The sequence below is a fragment of the Terrapene carolina genome, unplaced genomic scaffold (genome assembly GCF_002925995.2).
Source record: "Terrapene carolina triunguis isolate 2854851 unplaced genomic scaffold, T_m_triunguis-2.0 Scaffold67, whole genome shotgun sequence".
NCBI classification, from domain to species: Eukaryota; Metazoa; Chordata; order Testudines; family Emydidae; genus Terrapene; species Terrapene triunguis.
In genome coordinates, this window is record NW_020664418.1 from 8,251,941 (window position 1) to 8,275,369 (window position 23,429).

Below are 23,429 nucleotides of genomic sequence, written 5' to 3' on the forward strand. Positions count from 1 at the left end.
AGTGCATTTCTGTATAGAGTTTGTCACACTATTTTAGTAAAGCTTTTTTTCCCCAATCAGCTTACAAAGTTGTCTGACTTCATAGAAGGGGCTCTGCCAAGTGCAAATCCATCTTCCTAGGTTGGAACAGCATGTGTGTGACTGAGTTCTAGGCTACTCTTGGCTGAAATGACAGCCTTTGCTGCATATCATTTCCACTAGAGCCTGATGGGGGCACAAAATTTGTATTCGCAAACACGGTCCATGGATATCCTCATCAGTGGATATAAATTTGCAGGGCTCTACTTATTCTAGCACGTGTTCTTGTGAGGTGGCTTAGCACGCCTGTCTTTTGCCTACTCGGAAGCTAGATGGGACAGTGTAAGCTGGTCTGCGGTGTGGATGTGCTTAGAAGAAGCCAGGGGCACCCATGGCTCTAGAAATCAAACTCTCAGCTCTTTCTGACCTGCTGCTGTTTCCCTCTGACATACTTATTGATGGAAAGAGAAGGAAAACTCTCACTTCAGTATTATGTTTCAGGCCAGCAGCTTGTTGGGGGGGGGGGAAAGGGGAACAAAAACAGCATAAATTCCACTGAAAAATCCCTACACTTACCTTTTTTTCATTACCAGTCTTGCATCACTCTCCATCAGCCAGGTCAAATTTGGAGAGTACTACTGTGAATCCATTGTATGCAAAAGCACATGCTGAGCTCCAGTTCCATTTATTATCATCATCTACAGTCTATATTTACACATTTAAAAGTTAAATTCCCTCTTCGCTCATCCCAAGTCTCGAGAGTAACAAGGACCCACAGTCTGAGTCCACAGAAGGAGAATGCTCTGTTTGATCCTCTCTACCTACCTCTCCCCAAAGGTTATTTAAAACACCTCTCCGTATACCACCCCTGTGTGTACTCTGTAAACATGAAATCCCTGCTGTACAAGCATCAGATGATCTTAGCATCGAGGAGCCTAAAAAAGGGGCTACACACTTCTGGGGACAGGGCAAGTAGGGTGTAGCTCTTCAAGTATCTCCTCTGTTCTGAAGATCAAGGTTTGTGGCTCCTCATGAGCCACACCACATTGTGAAACTGTCAGTGGGACAGCAGCTGCTAGAATCAATTAAGTGTAGCAAATGTATTTCATAACCTGCTAGAAACAGTCCTTTCCCCACCCCTTTCCTTCCTCTGCTTCCACAGGCACTGTTCAGACTAAGATTAACAGTTCACTACCATAGTATTTGGGGCAGGGGGATCACCTTCCCATAGGCATAGGCAGTCACCACCATTCTATGGTCTGGTCACCTATTTTATGTACGAACACAAGTGGCTGTCCCCTCCCTAGTCTGAAAGGGGTTTTAATGTAAGGTACAAAGCAGTACATCAACAAGAGAGATTAAAGCAACTTTGTTTTGCTTATAAAATTAATAAGTCTTCCTCTGCCCACGTTTAACTGTATTGCACCTAAATGCTGAAGAAACTGCACAGAGAGGTTTGAAGGGGGGATGCTGATGCTGAAGCAAATTGTGTTTATTAAAAAAAAATTCTCTCCATACTTTAGAAGTGAAGAGCACTCCTTGCCCAGCTTTGTGCTCTTCCAGTAAAAATCAATCCTCTCACATACACCCCATGGAAATGACAGTAACATTCAGCATGACTATTTCAATATAAAACTGCACCTAACACGATACCTAAATCATAACTGATCATTCTAGTAAGTTGCTTCCCGTTTCACCTACCATTTGTCTTGTATACGTAAATTGTAAGCTCTCCACGGAAAGAACTCTGTTTTGTACAGCACCTAGCCCAGGGGGGTCTTGATCCAGAGGGATGCCTCTAGCAGCTACTGTAATACAAAATAACTGCAACACCAGTTAAATGGGTTGTGACCTACCGTATATACTCGTTCATAAGCCAATCTTTTTTAGTAAAAAAGGGAAGCACCAGAGACGGGGGTCAGCTTATGAATGGGTATAGCGAGGGAGAGGTGGGATACAGCCCCTCCCCCCAACAGAGGGAGCAAGGAGAGGCAGCACAGCCAGCAGAGCCAGAAGGGAAGAGGCGGGGCCAGAATCTCTCCACTTCTGGCCACGCTGCTCTCCCCACAGCCTCCAAAGCAGCTGCAGCTCCGGGGCTGGCAGGCTGCAGCCGTGCTGCTCGGTCCCACCACCCAGAGCAGGCTGTGGCCGCGTCGCTTGGGCGCTGGAGCATGCTGCGGCCACGCTGCCCAGCCCAGCCCGCTGGAACACGCTGCAGCTGCGCCGCCCGGTCTGGCCCGCCGGAGCAGGCTGCGGCCGCGCTGCGCAGCCTGCCAGAGCAGCTCCAGCCACGTCAGAGACATCCTTCCCTGGCCCTCCCCAGATAAGGTGGGAAGGGATGGGATGGGGAGAGTGTGGGGGTCCTGGGCTAGGGGTGGGGTCATGTGGGGTGGGGTCACGGGTTACTCCCCTGACTCCCAGCTTCTCCCCCCAGTGGTGAGCTGGAGCCGGTTCCCAAGCTCCGGCAGCTCACCTCCCCCTCCGCCCCTGAACGCTCCGCCCCCCTTCTCCTCCTCCTCCCCTGCTTCCCGCGAATCAGATGTTCGCATGGGAAGCCTAGAAACAAGCAGCAGCAGGTAAGCTGGGGCAGGGAGGGCGCGAGGAGGGCTCCAGGGAGGCGCGGCTCGGCCCCGTCCGGCTCCATCCCGGCCCCAGCCCAGCTCCAGCCGAGCGGCTCCCTCCGGCCCCGACTTTGGCCGGGCGGCGCGGCTCCAGCTCCAGGCGGTGCGGCCCCGGGCCTGGCTCTGGCCCAGGTCCTGGTCCTGGTGGGGATAAGCAGCATGGTAAGAGACTGGGGCCGGAGGGAGGGGTGAGTGTTGGATAAGGCAGGGGCAGGGAGTCCCGGGGACAGGGAGTGGGTGGGGGGGTTGGATCGGGCAGAGGTTCTGGGGGGGCAGTCAGGGGATAGGGAAGGGGGGGTTGGGTAGGTGTGGGAGTTCCGGGGGTCTGTCGGGGTGGTGGTGGATGGGGTCGGGGCAGTCGGGACAGGGAGCAGGGCGGGGTTGATGGGTTGTGGTTTCTGAGGGGGACAGTCGGGGGGGGCGAGGTGGGGATGTACTCACCGGGTGGTTCCCTACCGGGTCTTCGGCGGCTGGTCCTTCAGTGCCGCGGAAGACCCGGAGTGCCGCCAGGTGAGTCATCCCTGCCGGGGTCCCGTCGAATCGGGCCCTGCACTTCCTAAAGCCAGCCCTGTCCCCACCAGCTGCTGTCCCAGCCCGTCAGGATAAGAGGCTGGCACGCCAGGACATTTTGTTTACTTAGGTTTACCTCCATGCTTGTGGACGCTCAAGGTAAACAAACCATCTCGGACCACCAACGGCTTATCCTAATGGCCTGGGAGCCAAAATTTGCTGACCCCTGCATTATAGGATTGGCTTATGAACAGGTTAAAAATTTTCCATTTTTACTTATCCATCTTGGGGGGGGGTCGGCTTATAAACGAACCGGCTTATGATCGAGTAGTTTAAACAGGGCACTTTGGTTACAAACCAAAAATTGTGAACTGTTGCTGTTCATTTAGTGTGTTTACTAGATCAAGATCTCATCAGCCATTTGTCAGCTAAACCCCCAAAATACATTAACTTTGGTTCCTGATTGCGCTTTAATAACCTTAAAATTGCATTAGTGTCATTTTGCACAATCGTAGCTAATCGGAACGTACAACAGGGGGCTGCTGTTATTCCCAGAACCTGGCCCACATTGCACCAGGCATTCGGTGACTAAACTAAGGATCTGGTAAGGTTAACTGCCTTCTCTTGTTGATTATGCAAAATAACACTGATGCAACTTGAACGTCGTTATCCCATAATACAGCTAAAATCAGACTTGTAAATGATGCCTAGGCTAGCTTTCAGAGGTCTGAGCACCTGCTAGACTGACAGCAGTGGGAGCTGTAGGTACAGAAAACCTGTGAAACACGCTGTAGGTTCCTACAACACTAACGAAAGGTTCCTTGCACAAGTTTTTAATTCGGTGGCTTAAGGCGTATTAGGGGCTTGAGCCGTGATTAGAGTGATCGCAATCACTATGGGGCAAGGTGGACAAGGTCTACACCATCCTGACATTTTATGTGGATGGCGGTGGTTCTGTTTTACGTTGAAAAAGCAGGTTTTTTTGGCTGGAGTGTTCAGCTAGGAGATACAAACTGTTAGTGGGTGAAGGGCAGAGAAACTGGCCTAACCTTTAGCCTAACCTTTAGTTTAACTAGTCTCTTAACTCAGAAGGAAAACAGCCTCATATGGTGCCATTCAAGTGTGAGGTGCTTAGCCTAGCTGCAGCTGCTGGGGAAGAGTTTTCCCTGCCAGGCTGGGGTAAAGTTGACAATAGCTACATTGTTCAAAAGGTGAGAGCTATCTTAGCAACAGGAAACTTTAAATGACCGAATTGGTATAACTAGCGGCAAGTTATGAAATGCAAAGCCTAGACCCTGCTCTCACCCTTGTGGGGAAGGGAGCACATTGAGGATCTTGCTGTGTGGTCTTTGCCAAATAAGCTTCCTCAGTCAGGTTGTCCCAGCAACAGCCCTGGCTCAGGCTAACTATGCTACTTTCTTGAGCACTACTGATTACCACAAAGGGCTGTATTTGAGAAGCCCTTAATATGGTCCCCTCCTCTCCATCACTTCTGGAGAACAAGACAGCCCAAGTGCACAGGGGCTTTGGGTTACCGCCATTTCTTTAGTGGTAATAATCTTTCCCCTCCCAGCACGTACAGGCTGAATGGACTGAAGTTTAAAAAACAAACAAGGTGCCAGTTCTCCCTTGTGGGCTGCAGTCGAGTCTGGAAAGGGTTGGAACTGATGGAACTGTAGAGACGGTCACTACCCAGGTTGTCCAACCTCAATGGCTTTATTAAAATTAGACCAGTTAGTGTCAACAGGATTTAACTTATGGGGGAGGGAGGGGATCAGAAGGTAAGTGACCCTAAGGAATCAGGCTAATTCTCAGTTCCAACACATCCTCGTGCCTGCTACCTCCCAGCTTTCCTGAAGCCGTGAGTCTACGTTTCAGGAAGAGAACTCTCCTCGGGTGTAAGTTCCCAAAAGAGGTTACAGCTGTAACTTCCCCAGGGATGCTGGAAAAGGCAGAAGTGAAAGTAGCCACTCTTTCCAATTCTGTTTGGCTCTGTCAGCCTGTCCCTTCTCACTTAGTGACTGTGGGAATGGAATCGGTTCCAGCCTGTCACCACTAGAACTAACAGAGAAATCAGCCAACTCAAGGTGCTAGTAACTTCCAGGAGAGCTGGACATTGAAGGCAAATTACTCCACACTCTTAAAACTCCCACCAAACTGAGGCAGCGTGTTAGTAGGGTATCAAAGTGCCCCTTGCCTGCCGTAACTCTGCTCTGCCAGCCAGAGCGCCCTGGAGTGAAACCAGCAAGAGACTTACATTGTGGATGAAAGTCCAATCTCCTTTCATTTGCTACTGGCTGAAGGGTGAGTCTATTACAGAGAAGTTTGCTCCCTCCCAATCCCTGTCACCTCTACCTTGCAGGACTGACAGCACTGCAAACAGCTCTGAGGGAGGGAGTTCCTCTCCCAACCTAGGGCAGGCGGCCTTGCAGCTAGCTGCCTGAGGAAAGGGGGCTGGAAATGCTTTCCCCCGGTTTTTGGACAACCCCGATGAGAGGCTGGGCTTTGGTAAACAGGCATGCAGGTTGCACACATCTCCCTCTGAGCAATGCAGAGTAGCCTCTCACATTATCTTCAATGAGCATGGCCTGAACTGGTGCCCCTCCTCCAGGCCTGCATTTAGGGTTGTTTCACTCCTTGGACTGATCTGGCTTCCACTCACTTGTCCTGTTAATTTTTCTAGCTTCTCCCCTCCTCCAGTTCTTCCACTGACCTTACTACAGGGGGCTAGTAGAGCTTTCTCTGAGCCAGCTAAAAGGCTTACTTGCTTAAAGGGGCATGATCCTCTCTGGGCTCTATTTAGAGAATTGGTCCAAGCAACTGCTTTAAAAGCTGTATAGTCACTGTAGTTGGCCTCGCTAAACCATGCTGCTGACTCAGCCCATCTCAGTGATTCAGCACCTAAGCACTGTGTGCAATGCTACAGCAGCCCCTCCCTCAAGGAAGGAGGGGATTGCACCTCCATTACCTCATGCAGTCCCACAGCAGCACTAGTGGGCAGCTCATCAGAACCTCTTCTGGGTGCCATGGAGCAAAGAATCACTGAGACAAGGATGAGGTCAGGTGCTAATGTCACTATCGGCATCCAGCTGCATTTTGCCTAAGCTCACAGTATGGTGAAGTCACTGCAGGCCATGCTGGGGGCAGCTGCCCTTCCCCGCTGCTTGAGTTAAGGGGTGGCAGTGAAATTTTGCTCCCAACAGCCCAGCAGGCCCCGCGCCTGCCCAGCCCGTCCAGTGCTGCTGTTCTATTCTGTGGTCAGCCTGCTTTTGCGCTTCTCTTTTCTCCATTCTTGGGGCTCTGTAGGGGATATGGTCTCTTCAGGGCCTGTTTCTGAGCCCGGTTCAGGTTCCAGAGGCAGCGACGGGGGCTTTGCAAGGGGAGCCGATGCTCCAGCACCTGATGATACAACACAGGTTACAGCCACGGTCCCATACACTCCTCTTTATGCCACAGGAAACGGCATCTAATTGTTAAAGCAAAAGGCTGTGCCTGCTGCTGTGACCTAGGCATGTTGTATGAATTTGGATGGATTATATGGGCTAAAGGCATTAACACAGCCCAGTCACTGTCCAACACTGACCAGTGTTAAACAAGGCTTGGTTTGACAGTCTCTTTGATGGTATCACAGATGGCAACAACTGTCCTTTTCGGGAACAGAGCAGAAGTTAATTGAGGTGAGCTGAAGCTGTTGTTATTGCTGCTGTTGGTAAAGTCCCCTCATCCTTGGTGATGGCTGGGATTCAGCTGGAGCTGGCAGAGGTGGTGATATTGTCTGGGTCCCTCTCTCTGGCCTCGTCTGGACACCTCTCAGGAGCAGGATGAAGGCGGCCTGGGGTCTCATGATGGTGGAGCTCGCTCCAGTAGCCTCTGATTGTTCTTCCCTGCTTCTTTTTGTTCCTTCATACTTTCCCCACAAAATCTGTCTTTTAAGGACTCAGAAAGGGAGTGGTGGGTGGAATACCCCAGCCCAGCCCCACATTATTGTGTCCACCAGTTAGGCCTAGTATCCGACACATTCATTAATTTCCAGCTCTGCATCTTCTGTTCTTAACAAGCACCATTTCAACAGTAAGTGGGGAAGGAGCTGTAAGGGGTGTGGGGGCAAAGTGTTGCCAGCTTAGAGCGGGTGTCGGAGGCATGGGGGAGTGGGAAAGGCCAGAGGCAATGCATGGAGTGGTCACATGCCCCCCACAACAAATGTTACGTGTCACCTCTTGTGTGTTCTCTTCTTTCTTCACGTTATTTCTTCTCTTTCCTATCCCTCTCCTTTTCCCTTCTGTCTAGTAAGAGTCTGGCCTAGCTGGCCAAGACTGCATATTTTGCAATACTGCTGTGAGCCTGTGCCCAGAGAGGAAATGAAAAGCAATGCCCTGAACAGCCCAAGGCTGGTACAAGTTTGCCAGGTATCAGAGTGGCTGATGGGACCATGTGCTGGGCCTGTGTTTTTCCAGCAGTGAGTTTGCAAGTGAAACTCAACACTAGAGACAGAAGCTGCATTTTTATCTTTGCTGTTCTTTTCTCTCCTCTTTTGTCTGTGTTTGTCCTGTTTTGTCTTCTTAGGAAATGGGGTCAGACTTTAGCAACAACAGCAGCTCCAGCCCAGCTCAACTAACTTCTCTTTTCTCTCCAAAGGACAGTTATTACCATGTTAATAACTCTTCTAAAAATGCTCTCCAGATAAAGGGAAAGGGCTGTTGTTAAAAAGAAAGCCTTGTTTAATGCTTTACATTTCAAAGGCTTTAACTGTTTTTCCTTCTTTTTCTGTATCTTTACTGAAAGGTTACAAAGACATTCAATGGTGTGTTTGCCATGTACTGGGCAGGCTGAGGTCTCTGTGTGTCAAACACTGAACCGTGTTTAATGCTGTTTCATGTTGGACAGTTTCAGAGTCATGTTCACACCTTTGACTCTTTGGGACCTGTGACCAGGTGGACTAGGCCCTGAGGCCCCCTGCTGGAGGCCTCGTGGGCCTGCCCCCCAGAAAAAAGCAATAGAAAGGTCCTCCAAGCTGACTGACAGGAACCGGGGGAGAGGAAGGAGCTGGCTGCTGGGACTCAACTAAGATGGGCCATGGGGAAGTGGCCCAGGGAAATGTAGAGCAGCAATTACTAAAGAGACGCAGCATGAAGCTGCTATACTTAAAAGGTTCCCTGGGTTGGGACCCGGAGCAGTGGGTGGGACTGGGAAGGGAGGGAATTAGAACTGGGGCACCCCACGGAAGCAGGCTACACTGGGACTGACTCAGCAGGGAGCTGTGGTCAGCGAACTGAGCCCAAGAGGGGTGGCTCAGGAGGAAGCTGGGGTCACTGAGGACTCAAGTACGGGCAAGGAGTTCCCAGGGAAGAAGCCCTTGGGGCACTGCTCTGTTCCAGAGTAGGAGCCTTGCAACCTAGCTGGACCAAGCAAGGATACCGTGATGGGCCCTGCTGGACTGGCTAAAGACTGAACCCAGGCAGGGCTGCAGAGGAGGACACACCAACTGAGGGTCCACGATGGGCCCTGCTGGACTGTTTTAGAAGACTGTGCCCAGGGAGGGCTGCAGGACACTGGGGACATTTTGGACTGTGTACCCCGGGAGTGGTTTGTTTGTTGCACACATGGAAAGAGTGAGACTCGGCCAGAGGGCTGCGTCACCAAAGACTTGCCTGAGGAGTGCAGTGGCCAACAGGGGGCACTGTGAGCAGAGGAAATTGAGAACACTGCAGGCGCGCACACACACACACACACACACACACACACTCGACCAGGGGTGCTTGTGAGAGGTGAGTGTACTCCGTTATAGGACCATCTGTTCCATCCACATTAACACAACACGCCCCAACAGCTTCAACAAGGAGTAGCCTGTCTCGCTGTTGCCCATTGACTGATGATGATTTTATTCTATTTTCTATCTGCAGTAGAATGGAACTCACTAAAAGGGAGGGGTCTGGCTGCTGCTAGAGTCACCTGGAACAGCCCAGTGTTTGTTTTGTGAATGATAGGATGGCCCCCCTCCATCTTCTCCCCTCTACCAGGAGCCTGCCTCTCTCTTCTGCCCCCTCCAATCTCAGCCATCTGTTTTCTAATGAATGAAGACAAGGGATCCCACTGTTAACACCACCTCCTTCCCAGAGCCAAGGGAGGAAACTGATCTCTCCACTCGCCAGCATGGCTGGGACAGGAAGAGAAACTGTTTGATTTCAGCAACCTCACAGGAGCATTACGCTACTATAACGCAATGCTCGTACTCCATAGGGAGAACACTTTTGTTCCACACACACTTAACTCATGGAGTTGGGCTTGTCACATGCCAAGTTCTTGTGCCTACATGTGCCACCAAGTAAGTGTCTTGCTGTACTCCATATCCCAGGGTACAGGGAGTGGGACAGATGTGCCCACTTGGCAGTGAATACTTCCTCTAATCCCAACACCCTCTCCTCTCATGCCATACAGAGATGCAAAAGAGACCTACCTGTAGAAAGCTGCATAGTCTTCCCATACCCAGCTGCTGAAGACATGGCCTGACCCAGGGCTTGGTTAGAGCCCAGAGGTTGCTGAGTGCTGGAGGGTTTGCTAGATGTAGCGGCTCGCTGCTTTGATTTGGAATCTTTGACGGGTTTAGTCCAGACCAGACTCTCCCCCGCCTGCAGGGCAGCTCCCACCTTCTGGGCCACATCCACCATCTTCTCATGCAACAGAAAGAAACAGAGGAGAAAATCACCACCAGGAACACTTTTGGCAGGAGCCAGGGCAGCAGCGCCTGTTCAAGCGGGGACCACTATGCCTCAGCTTCCATCTGTGGGCTTTAGCAGCAGCTTCACTCTAGAGCTGGGCTTAAAGCAATGGCCGTGACCAGCTTGAAGGGAACGTGACACACAGGGTAAGGGTTTCCCAACAGGAGATGGCAACGCACAGTGGCCTCCACTCTGGTGGTAGGCGGCGGGAGTAAATGGTGCCCCTCGCTGAAGGTGCACAGCCTGCCTTTCTTGAAAAAGAATGCAATACACTACACTCAGCCCTGAGAAACCTGGGTGAGGAGGAGCTGATTGTGAAGGTTTCAGATGAGGTCACTGACTTCTTCCCCAAATCTCAACACTCAGAGGATGGGAGCTGGAAGGAGACACTGCATTCTGTTTCTTACCAGGAGCTACGAGCTCAGATTCCAGTGTCACAATACACTTCACAGAGTTACACATAACTGGCTAGCGCAGCCACAGTGCTGTAGAGAAGCACAGCTCTGACAATCCATTCGCTTCAGAAAGAATCCTGACTTTTTGTTCATAGACTGAAAAGCCTATTTTAACAGCAGAGATGAAGCAAGTAGCTTTCACTGGGCACCTGGTTCAGCTAGGTGCGTCTAGATAACTGACCCATTCTCTATTAACTGGACTCTGGTCCCAAAAGGTATAGGGACCCTCCTGCTCACTCGATACCACTCGGGGTTTGTTTATGTGGTGGGTTACATGCTGTACGGAAGCGTAGTTTCCGAAGAGCACTGAAAGGTTCACATTAATTCGGCCATGCAGATCCTCCTGAGGCACAGTGAAGGTTCCCTAATGGTTCTGAGCCAGTTAGGATGCACTTCAGAACCTTTAGAGACCCTTCAGTGTGCCCAGCAGGGTCTACTAAGACCAATTAATGCACCACATATCAGTGCACTCCAGAAATCCCCCCATCCCCATACAGCACATTACCCCACCATGCAGACAAGACCTCTTACAGCACGGGATCACCAGCTACTTGCTTCCAGCTGGCTGTTCTTATTAACGTACCTCAGGATCAAAGTCGAGAGCGCTGTTCTCCTTCAGGGCATTGACCTTCTTCTCCATCTCGTGGTATTGGCATAGTGCTCCCTTCTTATCCCCCTGGTTGTAGAGCAGCACAGCGTAGTTCAGATTGACCAGGGGATTACACCTGCAGCAGATAGCCCACAGGATCAGTAACATACACTGCCAAGAGTAACATTCTTAAATCTCAGGTGAGAACCTATTCTGATACTAGCACTGTGCCGAGCTGGCTACACCCAGCAAAGCTGGAGATCCCATGCTACACAGACTAAACCAAACAGCCTCCAGGTACTCTGCATATAACCATGGCAACCTTCCTGGGAAGCAAGTGCTCAGAGCGATGCAGTAAGATTGCTCTAGTGTTACCGTTAAGGTTGTTCAGCTGTTTCTAGTTGAAGCCCCTGGTTTCTGCTGCTCCTAACCTTTCAGGCTGACATGTAATGTTCCATGCTTGATCTCTGCTGGAAAGCAAGTTGTTTTTGAAAGACCGAGCACATCTGGTTCAGCAATTCTGAAGTAGGAAAAATAATACACTTTCCTCACCCACTAAAAAATTGTGCAACATTTGGGATGAGCTCTACAGGCAAAACGGCTGGCGCTATCCCTTACAGTGGGGTGCAGGAATGGCCCCAGAGAGACAGCGTGCATGAGTGTGTTCTGGCTAAGAGTGGGTTTGCTGCAGAGCAAATAGAGAACACCAGGGCAGGGTGAGCTTCTGTGCTTCTTGGCAGGTGTGTAGCTATGGAGGCAGCTGGGGAAGCCTGTCTGATAGGGGAGCCATGAACACAAATTGGGTTTGTGTGCACAGTTGTATACAACTTACTCCAAAATGGCAGCAGGCACCCACCAGTTTGGTGGGGAAATTTTGTGCTCAGTGAACTTTGTGCACTGAGCGAGTGAACTATTCCACGCAAACCTGGTTTCAATGTTAATGGCTCCTCCGACTGCTTAGCCTCCTGCTAAAGTCCCTCTCTCCAAGCTAAACCTGGTTGGCCAAGTGTCTTTGTACCCGAGGACCATCCAAGGACCACTGGAGGGAAGCCCCACTGTTGCATTCCTTAGCAGATCTGCAGCTGGAGTAAGTGCCTGTAAGTGGTGCTTGGAGCTGCACTGTGCGGCACCTTTGTACAAATTTCCTCCATGTCTCCCACCCTCTGCCCCTGGGGGAGCTGAGTGAATTGGCAGCTGCGAAGTCAGGCTGCTTGTCAACAGGAAGAGGTAGGAAGCATCCTATGGACCCCTTGTCTGAACACCCGCAAATCTTAAAGTGCACAGTGGTTCAGTGTGGGGGGGATTTTACACTGTGCTGGGAGAGTCCTCCTCTGATCCATATAAGTCTTCCGCTGCTCTGAAGATTTGCAGGAGAAGGGCTCTCTCCTCACAACTGTGGGACAAGACAAGCTGGTGGCATAAGGCCACACAGTTCCAGGTTCTGGAACTGACACATGCCGCTGACAGTGTTTGACAAGCCAGCAGAGCCTCAGGATGCTGCAGAACAAAGCTCTCACATCCTTTTTTCCCCATCTTCCTTCCCTTCCACCCCAAAAGTCTGTAAGAAGTTCCATACAAGGACAATGTTAAAAATGTGTCAAAGATTAACTTTGCTCCTTTATGTGTATACAGTCTAAGAGAAATAGTCGGTGGTCCTGTACCTGAGGACTGTCTTAATGTGTGTGCACAAAGAGGCACCGTCACTGTGGCATTCCCTGATGTCGGAGTGCTGTGCGTTGCGGTCCTACCACTCTCTGGATGCAATGCTGAGTGTTTATTTCAGAAACGCAGTTTGGCTCGCAGAATTCTCAGTCTCCAAAACTTCCAGGCTCTTAGTTAACGCACAGTAACCCCATGCAGTACCTTTCCCTCTGGCAGTCCCTGCAGTGCTCTGACAGTGCCAGTTGTGTGGGCAAGCTAAACGAGCGAAACAGTTGACTCCCTCTGCTCTCTGTTTGTTTATGGACATCAGTGGCCAGGTCCCCTTTCTTCCTTGAATAGATAACGCAGCTTACATTCTAACTGAGATTCCCACATTTTGCCTGAGGGCTGCACTGACAACTCACTAGGAGTCTGAACTTGGCACAATCTTTGTACAAAACTGAGCAAAGTGACTGCCTCCTTGTGGATACAAACAGGTGATCCACTGGGACAACAGGTCCCAGCAGGCAATGCTCTGTCTTGATCCAAGTGGCCTGATGCTTGCAGTTCATTCTGACTTGCAGGCTGAGAGATAGAGAGCCATGGGCTGTGTTTGGCCAGGCCTTCTTTAGAACCAAAATCACCTTCCAAGGGGAGGGAGACTAATAAGCGAGTGGATTAGAGGCACAATTTATAGTTGTACTTCTCCCCCAGGGAGGATGACCTTGCATGTAAGAGCAAGGATGAAGCATCTGCATCTATCGCAACACATGCAGAGCAAGTGGGCAGTGCTTCTGAACGTTGATCAATAAAGTCACGTGAGGGGGCTGGCACCCAGTCCCGGTGTGAAAAGAGGCTGTTGGTGCTGGCCAAGGAGACCAGCACCTTTATTTTCTTCTACAAGACAGAGGCCACGCTCTTTGTGAAAGGTTCGAGTGCTAGAGACTGAAGCTTTGCAGACATTGTCTGATAAGCAGCAAATCAGACTGTGTGCAGACCATGACCAGTGTTCCCTCTAATTTTTCCCACCCATGTGCAGAATAAATTTTGTTATGTGCACCAATAGGGAGGTGATGTGTGACCCATCACCTTCCTATTGGTGCACATAACAATTTCATGTGGTGGGGTGGGGATGAGGGGTTCAGAGTGTGGGAGGGGGCTCAGAGTTGGGGTGCAGGGTGTGGGTTGGGGTGTGTGAGGGCTCTGGCTGGAGGTGTGGGCTCTGGGGTGGGGCCGGGGATGAGGGGCTCAGTGCTGGGGAAGAGGGTAGAGGTGCGGGGCTGAGGGCTCTGGCTGAGGGTGCGGGCGATGAGGGGCTCAGGGCTGGGGCAGAGGGTAGGGACACTGGGTGGGGTGAGGGTTCCAGCTGGGGGTGCAGGCTCTGGAGTGGGGCTGGGGATGAGCGGTTTGGGATGCACTAGGGCTCCCTGGGGCTACGGTGGAGAGAGCGGACTCCCCCCACCCCGGTTCTGTCTCCCCGCAGCAGCACCTGGGCTCGGGGGGAGAGGCACCTCTCCCCCGGCTACGGCAGGTCCGGGCCGGGTCAGGGGCACGTCCCCCAGCCGCGGCAGGTCCGGGGCCGGGGCCAGGCTGGGGCACCTGTCCCCCAGCCACGGCAGGTCCAGGGCTGGGCTGGGTGGGGGAAGGGGGAGGGGCGCCGCAACAGGTCTGGGGCTTGAGGAGAGGCATCTCTCCCTGCCGCAGCCCTGAGCGCCAGCACGTTGTATAATAGGCAGCTGCGCAGCTGTGCAGCTTAGCAGGAACTTAGGCCATGACTATGTGTCATGGGTAAGGAATGCGACAATGCCGTAACAAAGGAGACTGTTAAAAAAGTGATCTGATCGTGTTTAGGAGAGGAATTATTTCAGCTCAGTACCAATGTGGACACGAGAACAAATGGATATAAACTGGCCGTCGGGAAGTTTAGGCTTGAAATTAGACGACAGTTTCTAACCGTCAGGGGGGTGAAGTTCTGGAACCGCCTTCCGAGGGAAACAGTGGGGGCGAAAGACCTCTCTGGCTTTAAGATTAAGCTTGATAAGTTTATGGAGGGGATGGTTTGATGGGATAACGGGATTTTAGTCAATAGGTCAATAACGTGCCATCGCAGGTAATTAGTATCAATGGTCAATGCGGGTCTGGCTGGAGAATCTTGCCCACATGCTCGGGGTTCTGCTGATCGCCATATTTGGGGTCGGAAAGGAATTTTCCTCCAGGGTAGATTGGCAGAGGCCCTGGAGGTTTTTCACCTTCCTCCGCAGCATGGGGCAGGGGTTGCTTGCTGGAGGATTCTCTGCGACTTGAAGTCTTTAAATCATGATTTGGGGACTTCAACAGCTGAGTCAAGGGAGAGAATTATTCCAGGAGTGGGTGGGTCAGCTTTTGTGGCCTGCATCATGCGGGAGGTCAGACTAGATGATCATAATGGTCCCTTCTGACCTTAAAGTCTATGAATCTTATTAATTTCCTTCAACACAGAAGCTATTTCTAAAGAACTGATCCCATATCTAAAAACCTCACTGCCTCTGTCAGAGCCCAGGAAATAGATACACCGTGGAGAACAACATTTATGCAAAAAACACTGGGGTGGGGGTAAACGAGAGCTGATTTAGATGAGCTGTCTCCAAAGAGCAGAGAAGGAAGTGGACAGGTAAGACAATCATTATTTAAGGAAGCAATGGGAGAAAGGAGACCCGTATATTAGCCACTGCCAGAAAGAGGAGACATCTTTTATAAAGACACCCACAAGCTCCTTTTCTTTCCAGACCTCAGTCTGGCACCCAGGGCAAATATCACGCTGCTGCTGCTGCTATAAAAATTATTTATGGAGATGGAAACAGAAACTGTAGTCATCTCCCCAGACAAACTGTGTGAGATATGCCAGAAGAGAATATCCGTGGGAATGGGAAAACTGGAGAAAGTACAAGGGATGTCAACTGAACAAACCACAGAGATCCAAGGCTTAAACAGCCTGAGTTTGCCTCCCAGCAATCAATGGCCGTTGGCTTTAATGTCAGCTTTTATGCGGTTTTGTTTTTCTGCTAATTCTACATGGCTGTGGCATCATAAGAGTGCCAGGTAGTTAGGCAGCGTTTGTAAAGCTGAATTCTAATTCATGCGCTTTGATCTACCCACAGAACACACTACCAAGCAGCCAGAATGCGCTCCTTAACTCATCTGATCCCCTGACAAATCACAGAGGGCTTAGATTCTGAAAGCTGGGAGAAAGATAAAGGACTTGGTGGGCAGTGAATTTGGTTTGAATGCTTGTTTCAGACATGCAGCGTGCTCCCTTATTGTGGGTATATTGTGTAGTGTTCACAAGTTACCTATGACATGTTATTGGCAAAGGTGCAGTTCTACTCTGAAAAGCAACTCAGTAAAAAGAGCACAGTGGGGAACTGTGTATCTTGTCTCTCAATACCTCCTGTCTAAATGTACTCAGTTTATGAGCTTTCAAACAGCCTTGCAAATTCTCATCGGGTTCCCTAAGTCAGCCTGAGATTTTCCTCCCTACAACTCTTCATAAGTAACATTATGCAGGCCCCATTTCTTCAATGAGATTGCATGGTTGTAGTGGAAACTGAGGGCAGGATTTGTCCACATGATTTGACCACAGTTAACAATTCTGCTGATGCATGATTGGGAAGAGACTCCAGCTGTCTCTCCCAGTGCTGTGTAGGGCTAATAGGGGAAAGAACTTTGCTACTAAAGCGAGCAGGTCAAATCTCAATATATATGTGCTGAGTGAGGGGCTGTGTCCACGGTCACTTTGCAGAGCACAACTGCACTAAAATATCAAACGTGTTTAAAACCCTGTTGTTCTTTTTATAGGCTTTGGGACTTCTATCATTTCTAAGGCTCCACAGAGGAAAACTACCCGTCACCACTGCCATCCAGCTCTTGAGAGAGGAGACTAAAAGACTGGTGCTGTGTGGTTCACCTTGTGGCCATTACAGATTAAATGTTTACCATTAGTGATGGCTCTCCTTATAGCCCTATTATCAGTATTAACATAATGCCTAGAGGCCCCAACCAAGATCAGGGCTCCATTGCCGTAGGTGCCGAACGTAGACCTAATGAGAGATGGCCTCTGCCCTGAAGAACTTACGATCGAAAGAGACCAGAGGGACAAAAAGGGAAACAGATGAGCAGTGGGGGAGAAGCGGCTTGCCCAAATGACCATCAGGATTAAGACTTACTGGTCCAGCGCTACAGCTTGCTCATAGGATCGTTTAGCATTCTCAGCATCTTCGAGGTTTGTCAGAGCCACTGTCCGAAGAAACACAGGAACACAAATAAGCTCACTAGCAATGCAAAGCCTCCAATGCACTCCTCAGAAATGGATTTTTCTGCTTTCCCAGGCATAGAGCCTATTTGCAAAGGATAGTTCTGAATGTCAATGCTTTATTCCACTGCTCTTGGAGCCCCTGCATCAGAATCAGGAACAGCAATGGCACCTCCAGAGAAACGGATTTTAAACTGTTTAGCTAGCTGAAAGCATGGGACAAACATTCTTGAGTTAGAAGGTTCCTATTAAACCTGTCAATCAAGATTTTTGTAGCTAGCTATGCCCACTCCACGGCATGCCTTGCTTATATGCAGAAACCAATACCACTATGAACACCTCCCACACCCAGCCAACTGCAGTAAAGAAAGTAAATGGAAAGAAAATGGTGAATTCTCTGTAACTTGAAGTCTTTAAACTATGATTTGAGGACTTCAAGCGACAAAGAGTCCTGTGGCATCTTATAGACTAACAGACGTATTGGAGCATAAGCTTTCGTGGGTGAATACCCACTTCGTCAGACGCATGTGGTGGAAATTTCCAGAGGCAGGTATAAATATGCAGGCAAGAATCAGTCTAGAGATAATGAGGTTAGTTCAATCAGGGAGGATAAGGTGCCTCTTCTAGCAGTTGAGGTGTGAACACCAAGGGAGGAGAAACTGCTTTTGTAGTTGTCTAGCCATTCACAGTCTTTGTTTAATCCTGAGCTGATGGTGTCAAATTTGCAAATGAACTGAAGTTCAGCAGTTTCTCTTTGGAATCTGGTCCTGAAGTTTTTTTGCTGCAGGATGGCTACCTTTAAATCTGCTATTGTGTGTCCAGGGAGGTTGAAGTGTTTTGAGAATGCTTGGTGAAGATCTTGTAGGTGTTGATCTCTGTCTGAGGGGTTGGAGCAAATGCGGTTATATGCGCTTGGCTGTAGACAATGGATCGTGTGGTGTGTCCGGGATGGAAGCTGGAGGCATGAAGGTAGGCATAGCGGTCAGTGGGTTTTCGGTATAGGGTGGTGTTAACGTGAACATCACTTATTTGCACTTATTTGACCAACACCTACAAGATCTTTACCAAGCATTCTCAAAACTATGATACCCGCACAAGGAAATAAAGAAACAAATCAACAGAGCCAGATGTGTACCCAGAAGCCTCCTGCTGCAAGACAAGCCCAAGAAAGAAACCAACAGAACTCCACTGGCCATCACCTACAGTCCTCAGCTAAGACCTCTCCAACGCATCATCAGTGATCTACAACGCATCCTGGACAACAATCCCTCGCTTTCACAGGCCTTGGGAGGCAGGCCAGTCCTCGCCCACAGACAACCCGCCAACCTTAAGCATATTCTCACCAGCAACCACACACCGCACCATAGTAACTCTAACTCAGGAACCAATCCATGCAACAAACCTCGATGCCAACTCTGCCCACATATTTACACCAGTGACACCATCACAGGACCTAACCAGATTAGCCACAACATCACCGGTTCATTCACCTGCACATCCACCAATGTAATATACGCCATCATGTGCCAGCAATGCCCCTCTGCTATGTACATCGGCCAAACTGGACAATCCCTACGTAAAAGGATAAATAGACACAAGTCAGATATTAGGAATGGCAATATACAAAAACCTGTAAGAGAACACTTCAACCTCCCTGGACACACAATAGCAGATTTAAAGGTAGCCATCCTACAGCAAAAATAACTTCAGGACCAGACTCCAAAGAGAAACTGCTGAACTTCAGTTCATTTGCAAATTTGACACCATCAGATCAGGATTAAACCAAGACTGTGAATGGCTAGCCAACTACAAAAGCAGTTTCTCCTCCCTTGGTGTTCACACCTCAACTGCTAGAAGAGGGCCTCATCCTCCCCGATTGAACTAACCTCATTATCTCTAGACTGATTCTTGCCTGCATATTTATACCTGCCTCTGGAAATTTCCACCACATGCGTCTGACGAAGTGAGTATTCACCCACGAAAGCTTATGCTCCAATACGTCTGTTAGTCTATAAAGTGCCACAGGACTCTGTCGCTTTTTACAGATCCAGACTAACACGGCTACCCCACTGATACTTGAGGACTTCAGTAACTCAGCCAGAGGTTATGGGTCTATTTCAGGAATGGAGGGGGGGAGGGGTGTGAGGTTCTGTGGCCTGCAATGTGCAGGAGGTTAGACTAGATGATCATGATGGTTCCTTCTGATCTTAAAGTGTATGAGACCAGAAGTTGAGTCCCAGTCCCAGAAAGAAGAGAGACATTAGCTATCTGTCTGGATTTTAGGCATCCTGCAATTAAGCTACCTGCTCAAAGTTAGGGCTTCTATACAGGTTACCCAGTGGCGGATTTAGAGTTAGTAGGGCCCTGTGCTCAGCTTCATTTTTGGGACCCAGCCAAGAAAAAGAACATTCTCTCTTATCTCCCTCCGCCCGTTTTTCATTTTATTTTCTTCATCCTCCTCTTATAAGTAATAAGAAGTAAATGAAAATAAAGTGAGGTACCTTGATTGTTTTTGTACTCTAACTTATTTTTCCACAGACCACTTGAAAATCACTGAGTGTCTCAGTGGACCACTTAATGATCTTTCCAAATATTGTTTGTACCGTTAGCTAACTATTGTAAAGCGCTTTGGATAAGAGCGTTTTATTAAAAAAAAAAAAAAAAATGTAAAAAAACACATTGGGGTGCAGGGTCTGGCCACGAGTTAGGGTGTGGGAGGGGGCACAGGGCTGGGGCAGGGAGTTGGGGTATGGAGCGCTTACCTGGGGCAGGTCCCGTTTGGTGTGAGGGGTGCAGGTGGGGTTGTGTGCAGGAGTCAGGGTGGGCAGGGGGGCTGCAGGAGTCAGTGAAGGCAGGGGGCTGGGAGCGTGAGAGGGGGGTGCAGGAGTCAGGGTTGGAGGTGCAGGGTCTGGGAGGGAGTTAGGGTGCAGGAGGGGGCTCAGGTCTGGCCAGGAGTTAGGATGCAGGAGGGGGCTCAGGGTTGGGGTGTGGAGCACTTGGGCAGCTCCCATTTGGTGCGAGGGGTGCAGGTGGGAATGTGGTGGGGAGTGCAGGAGCTCCTGTTTGGTGCTCAGCAGGGATGTAGGGGGGTGCAGGAGTCAGGGCACAGGGTGTGGGGGGGCTGGGTGTGTGCGAGAGGGGTGCGGGAGTCATGGCTGGGGGTGCAGGGTCTGGGAGGGAATTAGGATGCAGGAGGGGGCTCAGGGTTGGGGCAGGAGATTGGGGTGTGGAGCGCTTACCTGGGGCAGCTCCCATTTGTTGCAAAGGGGTGCAGGTGGGAAAGTGGAGGGGGGGCAGGAGCTCCCGTTTGGTGCTAAGGGTGGGGATGTAGGGGGGTGCAGGAGTCAGGGAGGGCTGGGGGTGGGGTGATGCAGGAGTCAGGGCAGGGGGATGGGGTTCTGGGGGTGCTTCCAGCCCCCTACCCCGAGTGGCTCACAGCAGCGGGTTGGGGGGGCATGTGTAGGGTGAATGCGGGGGCCACACCTTTGCCCTGCCCTGCCCCGATTCCATCCCCTTCCCCAAGGCCCAGCCCCCGCCTCCTCCCCTGAGTGTGCTGTGGCCCCGCTCCTCCTCCTCCCTCCCAGAGCACCGGCAAACAGCTGTTTGGCGGCGGGGGAAGTGGCACGCTCGGGGAGGAGGCGGGGGAGGGGAGAGCTTGGCTGCCAGTGGGTGCGGAACCTGCAGCAGGACCCCAGGAGCCGGCAGGACCAAGCTTCTGCCCCCGCAGCTGCCCGGCCCTTGGGCCCTCTGTCGTTGGGGGCCCCCATGCTAGGGCACCCTGTGTTTTACTGTAAATCCACCTCTGAGGTTACCCAGGTCGTTAAATCTCCCAGCGCCTCTGCCAGAGTAGAGATAACAAGGTGAATCCCCCTCTTGAATGTACACAATTCCCTTACCACTGGAGTTGCAATGCGTGGTTTCTCGTTTTTCTAACCTTGGATTTAGTGCTGGTGAGGAGTGCCAGACTGAGGATACCACAGAAACCCCAGTGCTCTAATCACAGAAGTCATTGCATGAGCAGCACCAGTGCAAACTTCTCTGCATCACCCCACAACGGTCCTCCCACAAAAGCTGGGACCAGCCCATGGTGGTTTGGGGGGGGGGGGACATACACACTAGTCTATAACAAGAACTGTATTTCGGCGAGTGAGAAGGCACTGACTTTTGGTCACTGCTGATCTGATTTCAAACCAGTCCATGACCTGGTGATGTAAAACTTTTGAATACCAGAGTGCTGAGTTATCCAGTCTCAGATAACAACTTGCATCACCTCTTGCTTTCCCACCTTAAAATCCGATATTTCCCAAAGACTATATTCATGCAGCTCTGTGGGGTAGGAGTAAGGGGAGAGGGCAGAAGGGAAGGGTCATTTACCTGCCAGGAGCATGTAGAGCTCTCCCATCCGGGGCTGGAAGTTGACAGCGGCGCTGAGAAAGTGGAAAGCAGATGCATACTGCTGCATTGTCAGGTGGACTAGCCCCAAATTGTACAGAATCTTCCAGTCAAAGGGAGCTAAATAATTGGCTCGCTTCAGGCAACTAATAGCCTGCAAAGAGGAACAACATTGCTAGTAACATGCCTTGAGTGGTCAAGACTTTCTCCAGTCTCCGCCACAGAGGGAGGATCCTTGTTTTATATTTGTTCTTACACAAATCAAATTAAATATAGATGGAAATGGAAGGGAACCAGGCACTTACTGCCACGTATTTCTTCTTGCCGAAGAAGCACATTCCAATGTTGTTCCATAATGGGGGGCTTTCAGGCATGGTGTAGGCTACTACCCTGTACTTGGTGAGGGCTACATCAAAATCACCGTGAGTCTGCATCATACTGCCAGCTGCCAAGATAGCCTTCAAAAGAACTCGACAGTGAGTGGTTGAGGCACTGAGCTTCCCCAAACATGGTGAGGAGAAAATGCTATAAAGTTATTAAACTAAAAACAGGCCAATGGTCTGAGTGAAGATTCTCTTTGGGGAACTCTGCTAGAGAATTGAGAACAACTGGGAAATCTACATCCTGGCTAGGAGAGGGCAGGGCATTGGAAAGGGTCCCACGCTTCCCACATTCTCTTTCCTGATCAACGTGGCTAATAAATGCTGCATCCTGACTAGCTAATACTCTTTCAGTGATTCACAATAACAGCTTCCAGAAGTCTGGGCTCAAAAAGGTCCAGATACTAATTGTTTCTTTTATATGACAAACTGGAACAGAAACCTTCCCAGGGCAACTTAAGGGGAGATGAAAACATTCCTTAACTCCAAGGCATATACAGCAAATCCTGGACAGTTCACACTACTGGCTGAGGGTGACAGCAAACTACTGAACATATGTGATTAAAAAGAAAATCAAAGATACTGCATCAAAATTAACTTAGTTTAAACTAAACTACATTTGTCCAATAAATTATTTGTAATACTTCTCAGCGAGCTGGCGTAAAGTCTGGAAAAGTAATGTAGTCTTCATAATAATAATACTTGGTTTGTATTTATTCATTGCTTTGCCATCCATAGATCTCAAAATGATTTACATTATCCCCATTATTCAGATCCCATCCTCAACTAGCTAGACCAAAGTTACACCCCACTATAGCTGGGAGAGAGACCGTGTATGAATTATGATCTTTGCAGGAATGATGTTCCACCACACCATCCTTATTCACTTGTGTCTGTGTTCTGCTCCAGAAAGTCGCAGAGGTACACTGAATTCCCAGGAACGTGGTGCACAGCTCTTGTGATGAATTGCAAGAGTTTGAAGTAATAAGTTAGAGAAAAGCAATTTCCATTTGTTAAAAATTCTTGTATGGAAAATATATGAAACTTTCCATTAAAAGCAAATAGGCCCCATAGATAACATCCTCTATCCTCATCAGATGGAGGTCACAGAAATGCGTTTTGGAACAAGCTTTTTGGGAGCATTGCCCCCTTTTCAGCCCATGCTCTGGTACTGGGGATATTTTACACAAGAATTAGTTTTTACGGGCCTGTCATCCTTAAATCGGCTTGTATATATTCTTTATGGTACCTTATAATTGGTGGGATCATATGTAAGTGCATTTCCAAGATGTTCAAATGCCTTCTGATAAACCCCAAGCTGGGAAAAGACAAACGAGTGTCAGAAATGCAGGCACAGAAGGGTTAAACATGCAGATAACAAACAGTGCTTTTGGTTATCACTTAAAGTAAGAGATTCAGAAGAGTTAGCTTTATTCTGTTGCAGTTACATTCTCACGTGTGCAGTGTTCTTACTTCACAATCCACAACCAGCCGGAACAAAACGGATTCCTCTGATAACAGAGGGAACACAACTCAACCCGATGCAGACTGTCTAGCCCAGTAAATAGATTTCTATATAGTTGTGTTGGGGAATAAAAACTATCTGGAGAGTTTTTTCTACAAAGAAGCAGGGACTGACTTCCTGAGCACCATCAGCCACAGAACAGATTCCCTGACCACTTTTCCTCCCTCCCTATGCTCTCCACAGCACCCTCCCCTGGACAGAAATGCCCCAAAGTCTATCTGCTTAGACTGCCCTCAACTACTGAAGTCAATGGGACTTGAGTGCTCAGCAGCACTGCAGGCCCATACAGCAGTG

The 23,429-nt window shown here is 49.8% G+C and overlaps 1 protein-coding gene across 1 annotated transcript in view; it reads right to left on the reverse strand.

Annotated features, from left to right (window-relative positions):
• Positions 1 to 3,469: 3,469 nt before the first annotated feature.
• Positions 3,470 to 23,429, reverse strand: part of BBS4 (Bardet-Biedl syndrome 4) — a 107,770-nt gene continuing 87,810 nt past the window's right edge. The window contains exons 10-16 of the mRNA XM_024213785.2: positions 22,860 to 22,928; positions 21,536 to 21,688; positions 21,213 to 21,384; positions 16,753 to 16,822; positions 10,904 to 11,045; positions 9,604 to 9,814; positions 3,470 to 6,548 (exon numbers count right to left, since the gene is read on the reverse strand). Coding sequence (XP_024069553.1) covers positions 6,397 to 6,548; positions 9,604 to 9,814; positions 10,904 to 11,045; positions 16,753 to 16,822; positions 21,213 to 21,384; positions 21,536 to 21,688; positions 22,860 to 22,928 — 969 coding nt within the window. The 3' untranslated portion in view covers positions 3,470 to 6,396. The remainder of the gene's footprint in view (positions 6,549 to 9,603; positions 9,815 to 10,903; positions 11,046 to 16,752; positions 16,823 to 21,212; positions 21,385 to 21,535; positions 21,689 to 22,859; positions 22,929 to 23,429) is intronic.